Below are 16,979 nucleotides of genomic sequence, written 5' to 3'. Positions count from 1 at the left end.
ACCAGACTGCCAGGTGCTCGAGTCCGTCTTACGGAGAGATGTGCCCGGGGCCCGGTGGTCACGGAGGTGCTACTGTCTGGGGAGGGGAGGTCACTGGTTCGGGTTTAGAGAAACCTGTCACCAGGTGCCCCTGCCACTCAGAGACTTACCTGATAATCCCTGCCTGATAATCAGATACTGCCCCCCCCTTATTTTCTTTTCTTTATTAATATATACCTACAGATTTACTGATCGTTCTTTTCATTCTCTAATTGACATTGTTTTTTGATTTAAGGAATATTAATTTTGTATTTGTGTAATATACATTTTTATTTATGACGACATAGTAAAAGATTGAACATAATTACGCTTCTCTTGGTGTATACCTAGACAGTGTTGTACATAGGGACTGGAATTTATACACTAGACGTACACCATTCACCAAGGGTGAGCGCTGTAAAGTACTTCCTGTTCTTATGCATACAACTTGAGATGATCCAGTACTCGATGGTTCTTAGACATTTAAAAAACTCAGTTAAGAATATTTTGGTGATACACCTGTAAGAGGGTTGTGGTGAGGAGTAGAGTGTGCTTACCTCACTCTATACTCTCTCACCTCAAGGCCGTTGATGATGTCCTGGAATACAGCATGGACATCTGTAAAGAGAAAGATGCGAGGACCAGGCAGACAAATAGGAGTATATTTATCAAAGTTCAATTTTACATTCGATTTGATGTTCGATTTAGCTCACCTCACACTAAATGAAGTCGAATGTACAAATCCGTCATTAACTCCCACATTTGCTAAAATTCGATTTTAGAAGCCTTTTCTAAATCTAATTCGATTTGGTTTGATTTTGAACAGTGATTTGATGTTCAATTTTGCATGAAGATGTACAAATCGAACACCAAATACCGCTCAAAATCAAACTACAAATCCCCAGATGAATAGATCTGCTTCATGCTTTTCAATTTTAGCATGAGCAGATCTGATTAACACAGATGCATTCACAGATAAGTGATATCCGTGCATGCATCTGTGTGTGAAAAGCTTCAAAAGTTGTAAATTTTTTTTTTTAAATTATGTGGGGCCCCCCCTAAAAGAACCACCAGCCCTGGACTTTCAGAGCCAGTCCTGGTTGTGAAAAATACAGGCAACAAAAGACGCAAGGGTCTCCTGTTTTTTGCAGAATCAGCACTGGGCTCAGCGAGCCGGTCCTGGTTTTAGAAATACAGGGGTAAAAATGAGTAGGGGGTCCCCTGTATTTTTCCATAACTAGCACCAGACTATTTCTAGCAGGGGTCTAATGCCACAGCCAGGGGAACCCTTTTGCCGGGTCCCGCGGCCAAAGCATTATGCCTGACCACTAGTCAGCCCTGGCCGGGGATCCCTGGGGAGGTGGGGACCACCCAATAATGTGGTCCCACTCTCCAGGGCACCCAGGCCTGGGATGATAGCCCGGGGCTATCCCCGGCATCCCTGGGTAGTGGGTGCTGGGTTGATTATGTAAAGTGTGGTGTGAATCAAAAGTGATAACATTGTCTTTAATAGTAGAACTACAGGTCCCAGCAAGCCTCCTCCACATGCTGGTACTTGGAGAACCACAAGTACCAGCATGCGGGGCATTAAGAAATATTAAGATAGAGACAAGACACACACATCGTGAAAGTATAAATTTATTACACCAGACCTGCATGAAAAAGACACAACAGCCCACCCACCCAACTATTCTAGGCTGTTTACCTAGATAGTGTAATCCACCTGGTCTAGTCTAACAAACATCAAATGGACCCTACCACTGACCCTTCCTAGCGTGAACACAATTACATGCTAGGTTAATGTAGTAAACTTTACCTCACTAGACAACCTTGGATATCATGTAATACTACAAAATACAATACAATATGCAGGCACAACAATACCAGTGGCCTACCTTTAATGGGGGCCTGAACGCTGGGAGAAACAGTGACAAGGAGACGGGCTATGACCTGGGGTACTAGTGAGTGCTGTGACTAGTACATAGCATGTTGGAAGGAACACACCCACATGGGTCTGTCTGTAATCTGTGGCACCATGTGGCCACTTCACAGGTAGTTTTGTATTTTATTGTTAAGTGGGTAATATGGGGGAAGGGGAAACTCAGGAGGCGCTGTCAACCAAGCAGCTGGTTCAAATGGGGTCGTCAACTCCTAACACAAGCTAAAAACAGAAAATATGTATGAGCAGCGCTAGATATATCTGATAAATAATCCTATATGTATGTATTAATAACACAAATAATAACTGATAAAAATAGAATACTTATAATAATAATAATACAATAATCTGTCGAATAGAGACAAATGTCAAATATAGTAACAACAGTCACTGGCCTAAATGTGTATATCCAGAATATTGTCCAGCTAATGAATTAGTTACCAGACTCAGTAGGAGCGTCCACAGCCCAAGGTATATGCAGAGTTCCTGCACTGGCGTGCTGACAGTAAGAATGAAGGCTGGAAGGTAGAAGAAATTATGCCGGTCCGGAAATAAATCCAATAAGGTTCCAAGTGCTGTATATGGTATAGTGGGGGAGCTAAACGCGTTTCGTTGTGGTAGGACCCACAGCTTCCTCAGTAGCATAACTGTTGTTACTATATTTGACATTTGTCATTTGGACCGAGATTGCTGCTAATTATACAGAGATTCTCTATGGAATCAGAGACATTTGTCTATTGGACTGAGTTTGTCGCTTGACCCCAAGAGACCTCTTATTGCATCTTTTTACTGATATTTGTATGTCTATTTTGTTATATATGTTATTTTTTATGTGCACACCAGTAATATACATATATTTTTAAAACTAAGGAATAAATTATATTTCTGTTTTAATCAACCCATATAGAGCATTGATTGTTTCTATCCGACAGATTATTGTATTATTATTATTATAAGTTTTGTATTTTATGTGGGAAAAATGGGCAGCATGGATGGGAAATGGGGATAATGGAGTGGAGGACAGCAAGCCTCTCTGCATCCCTATATGGGAGCCTGCATGCACGGGCCTAGTGCCCAAACCTAATTATGAACTCAGGTCTAGTGCCCAGTCTAATCAGATAACATGGGCCTGAATTCCCACCTGAATAGGGGCAAACACTATGCATAAGGCATAGTGCCCACTGTGTCACGGACCTAAAGCCCAACCTAACACTGGCACCACGGGCCTAGCACCTGGTATAAGAAGTGCCAACACCCTGGTGGCCTCGTAACTATTAACTACAGGTGCCCAACTAGGGCCTTACCAGTTCTGGCCAACCTCCTTGACCCTTCCCCTCAGAAGTTAGAAGGATTCAACAGGGCAGCTGAGGGCAAGTGGCAGCTCTTTTGCAAGAGCCCTCCTCTGACCATATGGCTTAGGAGTTGGCTTCTCATTAGCTCTATGGCCGTGGACCTGTCCTGACCAGTGGCGTATTTTATTAAATTAGCCTCACACATTCACCCAGTAGCCTTGTTAATGCACATTAAACACGTGCACGAACACAGGTTATCAAGCGTTAACGCACAGGATCCGTGATAAGTTCACGGACCTGTGCGTTACTTTAAACTATGACCTGCAGTTAACATACTTAATACTAAAGTGAGGATTATGTTTTATGACAGATGCTGGTGGTGTTACGAAATCCAAAGGATGCAGCAGTGTCGCTGTTTCACTTCTACAATAATAATCCAACGCTTCCCAATTACAATAGCTGGGATGAATTTTTCCCAGACTTCATGACTGGAAAAGGTAATTTATTAATATTATAAAATAATTTTCTTTCTGCTTGAATGATGTATCTCCCTGGACTATACTACATATGACCTTCCATAAACAATAATATTAAATGATATGCTACTAGAGTTTAGAATGGAGTAATAATTTTTTTGCACAAAACAAAATCCCAAAGCTTCACAATCGGATCATAATCAACAACATGACTCAACTGGTGACGGGGGTCAGGTGGACTGCTATCTGCACTGCTGCATGATCAGCAGGGCGCAGGCAGATACCTGTACGGGGACAGTCCTGGGAACTGCGGCGTTCAGAAACTTTATTGAACCGGCGCAATAAAGTTTCTTTTGTTTAATCGGTGCAGCGCATGTGACATAATGACATCACGCAGCACTGCACCTGTTGAAAGAGAGCAAGCAGCCGAGAAGCTGTGCTGCGGCGTGCAGCCGGAAAACACATAAGGTAAGTGTGGGGGCTGGGGGCTGGGGAAAGAGAAGCACTGGGCTGAATAGACAGAAGGGGTCTGTGAGGGGGCTACCAGGGGGGCACTGTGGCCGCATTGGAGGGAGAGATGGTAAGGGGCCAATTTACTGGAGGGGGCTCTCACAACTTAGTTGCCCCGAGGCCCCAACAATCCTTAATCCGCCCTGGGCTCTAGGTAAGAAACGGGTTTGAGCCCCCCTTCTATGATCCATTCATGCCCTACTATTTACTTACCCTACATACATTAATATTTAACATATAGGGGCATATTCAATTAGCCGTGGGGTTTACCCCGGGGCTAATTGTTGCGGTGGCGGGATTGAATTAGCGGGGATTCCATGCGCGGGTGTCCCTGAGAACCCGCCCGCGAGTCCCTGCTGTATGACTTTACCTCGCACCTCATGTAGGTGCGAGGTAAAATCAGCGTGAGGCCGCCCTATTCGGCCTCGCACGAGCGGGTAAAACACACTGATTCCGCAGTTCTCGCGGAATCAGTGTGTTCTCATGCGAGAGTCCCGGTGTAATGACGCGGTGATATAGCTATTTTAAATGAATAGCTAAACCCTGCGTCGTGGGACTTTAGCCTGTCAATTAGCCGCGGGTGAAGTCCCGCGGCTAATTGAATATGCCCCATAATGTGCATTATCTAAGTGTTGCCATATTCCCTTCTTACCTAACACAGGGTCATACAGACATAGGATCAGAGGACCTGATTCACTATGGATCACTATTCTGCTTATACGCATGCAACGCAGTTGCTAAAATCAGCGGTGACATGTAAATGTATGCATTCGCATTGTGATTGCAGCCTGACATAAGGACGCCCACTTCCTCTTACACACATCCGTATACTTGGCCAACATAGAGAAACAATCGGAAACATCGCGTAACATCATACTTACCAACTTTTAGCTCCCTCCTTCCGGAAGGGAGCTGTTGGGCTTTCACGGTAGGGGGCGTGTCGTGGCAAAAGGGGATGGAACATGTGGCGTGACAGCTCAATCACGTCATCGTGGCCCCGCCCCCTCTTCACAATGGTGATATTAACGACAATGTGAAGCAGGGGACGGGGCCATGATGACACGATTCAGCGCGAATTGCATCACCAGCCCCCTTCTGCCTGGGATTATAGTGTAATTACAGGGAGGGGCGGATGGGTCACTGGAAGCCGGGAGGCTTGCCTGCCTTTCCGGGGGGACGGGAGCGGCACCTGATTTTCGAGAGGCTCCCAGCCAAATCGGGAGGGTAGGCAAGTATGCGTAACATCGGACAGTTATTGAAGCCCAGACCTTACTCAGGAACTGCTTACTTCAGCGCACGCTATGAGGCCTCAGGAGGCATCTGTTACCGCAATGGCTAATTTATGCACACCCATGCAATGGCGTTGAAATACACTGGTACGCCTGTGTTCGCTCGACCACCCCCCGTCACCACCCACAAAACGGAACTTCCTGTCAATCACTCTGCCATGGGTCTGCGAAATCCTCTGCGATCACTGTTCCCGATCACAGTGGCTAGTTTGTGCACTGCGATGCATATGCATGTGCAGTACGCAACATTCGACCGATTGCATGCGTATAAGCAACTGCGATCCTTGCTGAATCAGTCCCTCAGTTGTGATCGCAGCTGAGAGTTCGCACTCAGACCTGCTGCGAAAATATGCTATATATATATATTTGCAATCGCAAAGCCAGAATAGAGATGCCCACTACTGCTTTTGCACATGCGTAAGGTCTCGCAGACCTGCGTGTACATCGGTACAATCGAGTAACATCGGCACCTCACGTACAATAACAACAGGTCTGACCTTACTCAGAAACTGTAACTACCGTTGCATGCAGTGAGTACTCAAGCTGCATATGCCGTTGCAGTAGCTAATTTATGCACGCCCAGGAAACGGTGTTCAAATGGATAGACACAACTGCATTTCTCCAACCACTCCCCCAACACCACCCCCAAACGCTGACGTTCTGTCCCTCGATCTGCGATGGCTTTGTATCTGCGTAGGTGATCGCAGTGCAATCTCAATGCTAACTCACACACACGCAATGAGGTACATACGCATGCACAGTATGCACCACTGGATGATCTGCGTAGGCTGTTGCAGTTGCGATCCGTGAAGAATCAGGCCCAGAGACAGTGGGTTACATAAAGAGACACACATGTACAGGGAGGATCACACATAAAGGCATGCTTTACATAAGGAGGGTCAAATTTAGAAATGCACCCATATACAGCATACTTGCATTCTTTTTGTTGCTCCTGACCACTTCGGAGGGCGGGACCAGGCTCTCACATCTTTATGCCCTGCACCCGTCATTGCAAAATGTCGCAAATAGTGGATCCATGAGGAAGGGCTGGGGATAAAATTATAAGATTCATGTAATTTTATCCCCATCCCATTCATACGGTCCCTTGATTCCTGGTATTATCTCCCTATCCTGGCCTCTTCACGAGGAAGTGGACAGGGTGCAAGAGATCCACCCACTCTTACGGGGTGCAGGGGACTACCCAAAAAATCCTGCTGGGAGAGTAGGTAAGTATGATACACAAGAAGGGTCAGGGACACATATACACAGGGAGGGTCACATATAGAGATATACACAGGGAGTGTCACATATAGAGACACCGCTTATACAGGTAAGGTCACACATAAAGTCATACACAAACAGTATACTGTACATGTAGGATCACATACACACATACTGTACACAGGGAGAATCACAGAGCTACACATAGACAGGGAGGGCCTATACAGATATATAGATATATATATATATATATATTCCCACCATGGCCCTAACTGTGTGCAGTTTGTTTACTCTCCCTGTGCTTACGTGGGTTTCCTCCGGGTGCTCCGGTTTCCTCCCACACTTCAAAAATATATTGGTAGGCTAATTGGCTCCCAACAAAAATTAACCATAGTGTGTATGTGTGTGTGCATGTAATAGGGAATATAGGCCCTCATTCAGAGCCGTACGCTCTGAGCAGAGCGCACGCTCTGAATGAGGGCCGGGCTCCATTTTCATGGAGCGTCCTCCTGGACGCTCTTATAGCTGTGGGTCACCACCCACAGGCTATACGAGCGTGCATTTTGATGGCCGCGATGGTCGTGACCATCGCGACCATCGAAATTGCGAGCCGGAGCCTGCGGTTGAGGTTTTCAACCGCAAACTCCGGAGTGATTTTGGCTCTATCAGAGCCAAAATCACTCCCACTGACATCACTAGTGATGTCAGTGGGCCGGCTTCTGACGGGAGGCGTTCCCGTGGGAACGCCCCCGTCAGGGAGGCACGCCCCCGGCACGCCCACCAAAGGGGGCGTGCTGTCAATCAACATTGACAGCACGCCCCCTTTGATCGGACACAACGAGCGAAGGAAAGTCCTTCGCTCGTCGTGTCTGGCGCATGCGCACGACGGAGCTCCCTCCGTCGTGCGCATGCTCAGTGCAGACCATCGACCCACTTGCGAGCGGACAGCCGCTCGCGAGTGGGTCTGAATCAGGCCCATAGATTGTAAGCTCCACTGTGACAGGGACTGATGTGAATGGCCAAATATTCTCTGTAAAGCGCTGCGAAATATGTGTGTGTTATATAAATAACTGGTAATAATAATTATATATATATATATATATATATATATTAGGGGTGAGCGGGTTCGGATTTCTGAAATCCGAACCCCCCCGAGCCCCCCCGATCCGAGTCCGATCCGAGTCAGGCTCGACTTTTCCCGCCTGACTCGGATCTGAAATCGAGGCAAAACGTCATCATCCCGCCTTCCGAGTCTCGCGGGTTTTGGATCCTATATAAGGTACCCGCGTCGGCGCCATTTTCTCACTCGGCTGTGGACAGTGAAGAGGGAGGGTGGGAGTTAGGGCTGTGTAGTGTAGTGTAGTGTAGTGCTGTTGTCCACTACTTCAAAGTCCATAGGGGCTGGCTGTGTTGTGCTGTGCTGCTGTTGTTAATAGGGGCTGTGTCCACTACTTCAAAGTCCATAGGGGCTGGCTGGACTGTGTTGTGCAGTCAGTTCTCCATAGGGGCTGTGTCCACTCCAAAGTCCTGTGCAGTGTCCCAGTCCTAAAGGGGTGCTGTAGTGTTGTCCAGGGGGTGCTCTGTCCATCAGGGGTGCTCCCCCCAAGTGCTAAAAAAATTATATATTTTCTGTGTTTGTGAATTGTGTGCGCAGTAGCCGCATGTGCATCAACAAAGTAGTGCCAAGCGTGCGCCTGTGTCATAAGTAAAGGGCCGGCTGGCTTGACCGTTAAGGGTGCTGTAACCCCCGAAAGGACACTCCAGTCCAAACCAAAAAAAAAATTATTTTCTGTGTTTGTGAATTGTGTGCGCAGTAGCCGCACGTGCATCAACAAAGTAGTGCCAAGCGTGCGCCTGTGTCATAAGTAAAGGGCCGGCTGGCTTGACCGTTAAGGGTGCTGTAACCCCCGAAAGTACACTCCAGTCCAAACCAAAAAAAAATATATTTTCTGTGTTTGTGAATTGTGTGCGCAGTAGCCGCACGTGCATCAACAAAGTAGTGCCAAGAGTGCGCCTGTGTCATAAGTAAAGGGCCGGCTGGCTTGACCGTTAAGGGTGCTGTAACCCCCGAAAGTACACTCCAGTCCAAACCAAAAAAAAAAATTTTTTCTGTGTTTAGCCGCACGTATATATCAAATTGATATAACATAAATGGAGGACCAAACTTTCTACGATAAAAATAAAATAGAGAAAGATCAAGAACCACTTCCTCCTAGTGCTGAAGCTGCTGCCACTAGTCATGACATAGACGATAACATGCCATCAACGTCGTCTGCCAAGGCCGATGCCCAATGTCATAGTAGAGGGCACATACAATCCCAAAGTTCAGGAAAATGACCTTGAAAAAGACATTTAAATCATCTGAAGAGAAATGTAAACTTGCCAATATGCCATTTATGACACGGAGTGGCAAGGAACGGCTAAGGTCGATCCCTAGTATGTTCATGACTAGTGGTTCAGCTTCACATGACGATGGAAGCCCTCCTCCCACTAAAAAAATCAAAAGAGTTAAGCTGGCAAAAGCACAGCGAAGAACTGTGCTTTCTAAGAAGATATCACAAATCCCCAAGGAGAGTCCAAGTGTGGTGGTGGTTGCGATGCCTGACCTTCCCAGCACTGGACGGGAAGAGGTGGCTCTTTCCACCATTTGCACGCCCCCTGCAAGTGCTGAAAGGAGCACCCACAGTCCACTTGCTGATATGCAAATTGAAGATGTCACTGTTGAATTACAACAGGATGAGGATACTGGTGTAGCTGGCGCTGAGGAGGAAGTTGGCGAGGAGGATTCTGATGGTGATGTGGTTTGTTTAAATCAGGCTCCGGGGGAGACAGTTGTTGTCCGTGGGATGAAAAAGCCCATCACGGTCATGCCTGGGCAGAAGACCAAACATTCCACCTCTTTGGTCTGGCAATATTTCTATCCAAATCCGGACAACAACTGTCTTGCCATATGTACCATATGTAAAGGTGAAATAAGTAGGGGTAGGGACGTCAACTACCTAGGAACATCCTCCCTTATACGGCACCTGCAGCGCGTTCATAAAAAGTTACTGTCAAGTTCAGAAACTTTGGCTAAGACCGTAAGAAGTCCAGGGACACCTAAATCCCATTGTCCTGTTGTATCCAAGCGCCTGCAAACCACACCGTCAACTCCCTCCTCGTCAATTTCCTCCTTAGTCAGGATTGGAAGTAGTCCTGCAGGCCATGTCACTAGCATGACTGACTCTCCTATCCGGGATTCCTCCGGAGGATCCTGCATTGCTACGCCTACTGCTGCCGCTGCTGCTGTTGCTGCTGCTGGGAGTCGTTCATCATCCCAGAGAGGAAGTAGGAACACCACTACTTTTACTAAACAATTGACCCTCCAACAGTCCTTAGCGAGGAGGATGAAGTATGACAGCAGTCATCCTGAAGCAAAACGTATAACTGAGGCCTTGACTGCTATGTTGGTGTTAGACGTGCGTCCGGTATCCGCCATTAGTGCAGTGGGATTTAGACAATTGATGGAGGTAGTGTGTCCCCGGTTCCAAATCCCGTCTAGATTCCACTTCACTAGGCAGGCGATACCGAGACTGTACAGAAACGTCAGAAAAAGTGTCCTCAGTGTCCTGAAAAATGTCGTTGTACACAATGTCCACTTAACCACGGACATGTGGACAAGTGGAACAGGGCAGACTAAGGACTATATGACTGTGACAGCCCACTGGGTAGATGTATTACCTTACGCAGCAACAGCAGCAGCGTCACCAGTAGCAGCATCTCAGAAACGCCAGCTCGTTACAAGGCAGGCTACGCTGTGTATCACCGGTTTCAGTAAGAGGCACACCGCCGACAACCTCTTAGAGAAACTGAGGGAAATCATCGCCCAGTGGCTTACCCCACTTAGACTCTCCTGGGGATTTGTGATATCTGACAACGCCACCAATATTGTGCGGGCATTACATCTGGGCAAATTCCAGCACGTCCCATGTTTTGCTCACACAATAAACTTGGTGGTACAGAATTTTCTGAAAAGCGACAGGGGCGTGCAGGAGACACTTTGGGTGGCCCGAAAAATTTCTGCCCACTTTCGCCATTCAGCGACTGCGTGCCGAAGACTGGAGCGCCAGCAAACACTCTTGAACCTGCCCCGCCATCACCTGAAGCAAGAGGTTGTGACGCGGTGGAACTCAACCCTCTATATGCTTCAGAGGATGGAGGAGCAGCAAAAGGCCATACAAGCCTATACATCCACCTATGACATAGGCAAAGGAGGGGGTATGCACCTGACTCAAGCGCAGTGGAGAATGATTTCCGTGTTGTGCAAGGTTCTCCAGCCCTTCGAACTTGCCACACGTGAAGTCAGTTCAGACAGTGCCAGCTTGAGTCAGGTCATTCCCCTCATCAGGCTTTTGCAGAAGCAGCTGGAGAAAGTGAAGGAGGAGCTAAGATGGAGCGATTCCGCTCGGCATGTGGGACTTGTGGATGAAGCCCTTCATTTGCTTTGCCAGGATTCCAGGGTGGTCAATCTGTTGAAATCAGACCACTACATTTTGGCCACCGTGCTCGATCCTAGGTTTAAAGCCTATGTGGTGTCTCTCTTTCCGGCCGACACAAGCCTGCAGAGGTGCAAAGACCTGCTGGTGAACACACTGTCAGCTGAAGCGGAACGTGACACGTCAACGGCTCCTTCTTCATTTTCTCCCGCAACTGGGGCTGCCAGGAAAAAACTTAGGTATCCTAAGCAACCCGCTGGCGGTGATGCAGGGCAGGCAGGACCAAGTTTGGACATCTGGTCCGGACTGAAGGACCTGGCAACAATTTCTGACATGTCTACTGTCACTGCATATGATACTGTCATCATTGACAGAATGGTGGAGGATTACATCGGTGACAGCATCCAAGTAGGCATGTCAGACAGTCCATACCTGTACTGGCAGGAAAAAGAGGCAATTTGGAGGCCCCTGTACAAACTGGCTCTATTTTACCTGAGTTGCCCCCCCTCCAGTGTGTACTCCGAAAGAGTGTTTAGTGCAGCTGGGAACCTTGTCAGCGAAAGGCGTAGGAGGTTGCTTCCACAGAATGTGGAGAAGATGATGTTCATCAAAATGAATTATCAGCTCTTCCAGGGAGACCAGTCTCCAGAAGGTACAGAGGGACCTGTGGTGGTGGATTCAAGTGGGGACGAGTTAATACTTTGTGAGGATGAGGATGTACACACTGAAGAGGGTGAGGAATCGGTGGATGAGGAGGATGAGGATGACATCTTGCCTCCGTAGAGCCAGTTTGTGCAGGGACACATTAATTGCCAGCTTGTTTTGTGGGGGCCCAAACGAACCAATCATTTCAGCCACAGTTGTGTGGCAGACCCTGGCGCTGACATGATTGATTTGTTAAAGTGTGCATGTCCTGTTTATACAACATAAGGGTGGGTGGGAGGGCCCAAGGACAATTCCATCTTGCACCTCTTTTTCTTCTTTGCATTATGTACAGTTTGGGGCCTAGTTTTTCTAACTGCCATCCTGTCTGCCACTGCAGTGGCACTCCTAGATGGGTCACGTGTTTGTGCCGCCCACTCGTGTCGCTTAGCATAGTCATCCAGCTACCTCGGTGCAACCTTTTGGACATAAAAACACTATTGTGAGGTGTGAGGTGTTCAGAATAGACTGGAAATGAGTGGAAATTAAGGTTATTGAGGTTAATAATAGCATAGGAGCAGAAAAACCTACAAATTCTGTGATTTTTGCTGTTTTTATGCTTTTTTTCAAAAAAATACAGATCCAAAACACAAAACCCAGAACCCAAAACACGGAAGGGTGGTTTTGGCAAAACCAATCCAGATCCAAAACACGAAGAAAGATCCAGATCCAAAACCAAAACACAAAACACGAAAAGTGGCCGGTGCACACCCCTAATATATATATATATATATATATATATATATATATATATATATTAGGGGTGAGCGGGTTCGGATTTCTGAAATCCGAACTCCCCCGAGCCCCCCCGATCCGAGTCCGATCCGAGTCAGGCTCGACTTTTCCCGCCTGACTCGGATCTGAAATCGAGGCAAAACATCATCATCCCGCCTTCCGAGTCTCGCGGGTTTTGGATCCTATATAAGGTACCCGCGTCGGCGCCATTTTCTCACTCGGCTGTGGACAGTGAAAAGGGAGGGTGGGAGTTAGGGCTGTGTAGTGTAGTGTAGTGTAGTGCTGCTGTTGTCCACTACTTCAAAGTCCATAGGGGCTGGCTGTGTTGTGCTGTGCTGCTGTTGTTAATAGGGGCTGTGTCCATTACTTCAAAGTCCATAGGGGCTGGCTGGACTGTGTTGTGCAGTCAGTTCTCCATAGGGGCTGTGTCCACTCCAAAGTCCAGTGCAGTGTCCCAGTCCTAAAGGGGTGCTGTAGTGTTGTCCAGGGGGTGCTCTGTCCATCAGGGGTGCTCCCCCCAAGTGCTAAAAAAATAATATATTTTCTGTGTTTGTGAATTGTGTGCGCAGTAGCTGCACGTGCATCAACAAAGTAGCGCCAAGCGTGCGCCTGTGTCATAAGTAAAGGGCCGGCTGGCTTGACCGTTAAAGGGTGCTGTAACCCCCAAAGTACACTCCAGTCCAAACCAAAAAAAAAATTATTTTCTGTGTTTGTGAATTGTGTGCGCAGTAGCCGCACGTGCATTAACAAAGTAGTGCCAAGCGTGTGCCTGTGTCATAAGTAAAGGGCCGGCTGGCTTGACCGTTAAAGGGTGCTGTAACCCCCAAAGTACACTCCAGTCCAAACCAAACAAAAAATTATTTTCTGTGTTTGTGAATTGTGTGCGCAGTAGCCGCACGTGCATCAACAATGTAGTGCCAAGCGTGCGCCTGTGTCATAAGTAAAGGGCCGGCTGGCTTGACCGTTAAAGGGTTCTGTAACCCCCAAAGTACACTCCAAAACAAAAAAATATATATTTTCTGTGTTTGTGACTTGTGTGCACTGTGGCTGCACATGCATCAACAAAGGAGCAGCGCCAAGCGTGCGCCTGTGTCCCATAAGTAAAGAGCCGGCTGGCTCATTTCTTAAAGGGTGGTGTAACCCACAAAGTGCACTACTCTCCAGCAAAAATAAAAAAATATTTTCTGTGTTTGTGTGCGCTTTAGCCGCACGTATATATCAATATAACATAAATGGAGGACCAAACTTTCTCCGATAAAATTAAAATAGGGAAAGATCAAGAACCACTTCCTCCTAGTGCTGTTGCTGCTGCTGGGAGTTGTTCATCATCCCAGAGAGGAAGTAGGAACATCACTACTTTTACTAAACTATTGACCCTCCAACAGTCCCTAGCGATGAGGATGAAGTACGACAGCAGTCATCCTGAAGCAAAACGTATAACTGAGGCCTTGACTGCTATGTTGGTGTTAGACGTGCGTCCGGTATCCGCCATTAGTGCAGTGGGATTTAGACAATTGATGGAGGTAGTGTGTCCTCGGTTCCAAATCCCGTCGAGATTCCACCTGCATCCTCAAAGCAGCAGCGACAAGCGTGCGTCTGTCTGTTAAAGGGTGGTGACACCCTCAAAGTGTGCTACACAAACAATAAAAATATTCTTCTTCTTTCTGTCTTTGTGAATTGTGTGGGCTGTAGCCGCACCTGCATCCTTAAAGCAGCAGCGACAAGCGTGCGTCTGTCTGTTAAAGGGTGGTGACACCCTCAAAGTGTGCTACACAAACAATTAAAATATTGTTCTTTTTTTTTCTGTCTTTGTGAATTGTGTGGGCTGTAGCCGCACTTGCATCCTCAAAGCAGCAGCGACAAGCGTGCGTCTGTCTGTTAAAGGGTGTTGTAACTCTCAAAGTGCTCCAAAAAATAAAAAAATTTTTTTAATGTGTTTGTGACTTGTGTGCGATGTAGCCGCACTTGCATCCTCAAATCAGCAGCGACAAGCGTGCGTCTGTCTGTTAAAGGGTGGTGACACCCTCAAAGTGTGCTACACAAACAATAAAAATATTCTTCTTTCTGTCTTTGTGAATTGTGTGGGCTGTAGCCGCACCTGCATCCTTAAAGCAGCAGCGACAAGCGTGCGTCTGTCTGTTAAAGGGTGGTGACACCCTCAAAGTGTGCTACACAAACAATTAAAATATTGTTCTTTTTTTTTCTGTCTTTGTGAATTGTGTGGGCTGTAGCCGCACCTGCATCCTTAAAGCAGCAGCGACAAGCGTGCGTCTGTCTGTTAAAGGGTGGTGTAACTCTCAAAGTGCTCCAAAAAATAAAAAACAATTTTTTTAATGTGTTTGTGACTTGTGTGCGATGTAGCCGCACCTGCATCCTCAAAGCAGCAGCAACAAGCGTGCGTCTGTCTGTTAAAGGGTGGTGACACCCTCAAAGTGTGCTACACAAACAATAAAAATATTGTTCTTTTTTCTGTCTTTGTGAATTGTGTGGGCTGTAGCCGCACCTGCATCCTTAAAGCAGCAGTGACAAGCGTGCGTCTGTCTGTTAAAGGGTGATGACACCCTCAAAGTGTGCTACACAAACAATTAAAATATTGTTCTTTTTTTTCGGTCTTTGTGAAATGTGTGGGCTGTAGCCACACCTGCATCCTTAAAGCAGCAGCGACAAGCGTGCGTCTGTCTGTTAAAGGGTGGTGACACCCTCAAAGTGTGCTACACAAACAATAAAAATATTCTTCTTTTTTCTGTCTTTGTGAATTGTGTGGGCTGTAGCCGCACTTGCATCCTCAAAGCAGCAGCGACAAGCGTGCGTCTGTCTGTTAAAGGGTGGTGTAACCCTCAAAGTGCGCTCCACAAACAATAAAAATATTCTTTTTTTTTTTCTGTCTTTGTGAATTGTGTGGGCTGTAGCCGCACTTGCATCCTCAAAGCAGCAGCGACAAGCGTGCGTCTGTCTGTTAAAGGATTACATCGGTGACAGCATCCAAGTAGGCATGTCAGACAGTCCGTACCTGTACTAGCAGGAAAAAGAAGCAATTTGGAGGTCCCTGTACAAACTGGCTTTATTTTACCTGAGTTGCCCCCCCTCCAGTGTGTACTCCGAAAGATTTTTTAGTGCAGCCGGGAACCTTGTCAGCGAAAGGCGTAGGAGGTTGCTTCCACAAAATGTGGAGAAGATGATGTTCATAAAATGAATTATCAACTCTTCCAGGGAGACCAGCCTCCAGAACGTACAGAGGGACCTGTGGTTCCAGCAGGGATGAATTAATACTCTGTGAGGATGAGGATGTACACACTGAAGAGGGTGAGGAATCGGTGGATGAGGAGGATGAGGATGACATCTTGCCTCCGTAGAGCCAGTTTGTGCAGGGACAGATTAATTGCCAGCTTGTTTTGTGGGGGCCCAAACGAACCAATCATTTCAGCCACAGTTGTGTGGCAGACCCTGGCGCTGAAATGATTGGTTTGTTAAAGTGTGCATGTCCTGTTTATACAACATAAGGGTGGGTGGGAGGGCCCAAGGACAATTCCATCTTGCACCTCTTTTTTTTCTTTGCATTATGTACAGTTTGGGGCCTAGTTTTTCAAACTGCCATCCTGTCTGCCACTGCAGTTTCACGCCTAGATGGGTCACGTGTTTGTGCCGCCCACTCGTGTCGCTTAGCATAGTCATCCAGCTACCTCGGTGCAACCTTTTGGACATAAAAACACTATTGTGAGGTGTGAGGTGTTCAGAATAGACTGGAAATGAGTGGAAATTAAGGTTATTGAGGTTAATAATAGCATAGGAGCAGAAAAACCTACAAATTCTGTGATTTTTGCTGTTTTTATGCTTTTTTTCAAAAAAATACAGATCCAAAACACAAAACCCAGAACCCAAAACACGGAAGGGTGGTTTTGGCAAAACCAATCCAGATCCAAAACACGAAGAAAGATCCAGATCCAAAACCAAAACACAAAACACGAAAAGTGGCCGGTGCACACCCCTAATATATATATATATAATTAAATAAAGCATATATTCAGTGAATATTTCCTGATATTGCCATCTTGGACAGTGTAACTATTCACACCATGGTCTTACTAGTACACTGTAACCATTCACCCCATGGTCTTACTAGGACAGTGTTACCATTGACCCCATGGTCTTACTAGTACACTCACTGTAACAATTCACCCCATGGTCTTACTAGTACACTGTAACCATTCACCCCATGGTCTTACTAGTACACTGTAACCATTCACCCCATGGTCTTACTAGTACACTCACTGTAACAATTCACCCCATGGTCTTACTAGTACACTGTAACCATTCACCCCATG

General features: G+C 46.8%; 1 protein-coding gene across 1 annotated transcript in view; it reads left to right on the top strand.

Moving 5' to 3' along the window:
- LOC148521934 (sulfotransferase 6B1-like) overlaps positions 1 to 16,979 on the top strand; it is a 66,338-nt gene that overhangs the window by 42,340 nt on the left and 7,019 nt on the right. The window contains exon 4 of the mRNA XM_088474500.1: positions 3,620 to 3,746. Coding sequence (XP_088330626.1) covers positions 3,620 to 3,746 — 127 coding nt within the window. The remainder of the gene's footprint in view (positions 1 to 3,619; positions 3,747 to 16,979) is intronic.

The sequence above is a fragment of the Taudactylus pleione genome, unplaced genomic scaffold (genome assembly GCF_031769625.1).
Source record: "Taudactylus pleione unplaced genomic scaffold, aTauple2 ptg000154l, whole genome shotgun sequence".
Lineage (NCBI taxonomy): Eukaryota > Metazoa > Chordata > Amphibia > Anura > Myobatrachidae > Taudactylus > Taudactylus pleione.
Note: the sequence above shows the minus strand (reverse complement) of the source record. Positions and strands in the feature narration are given on the sequence as shown.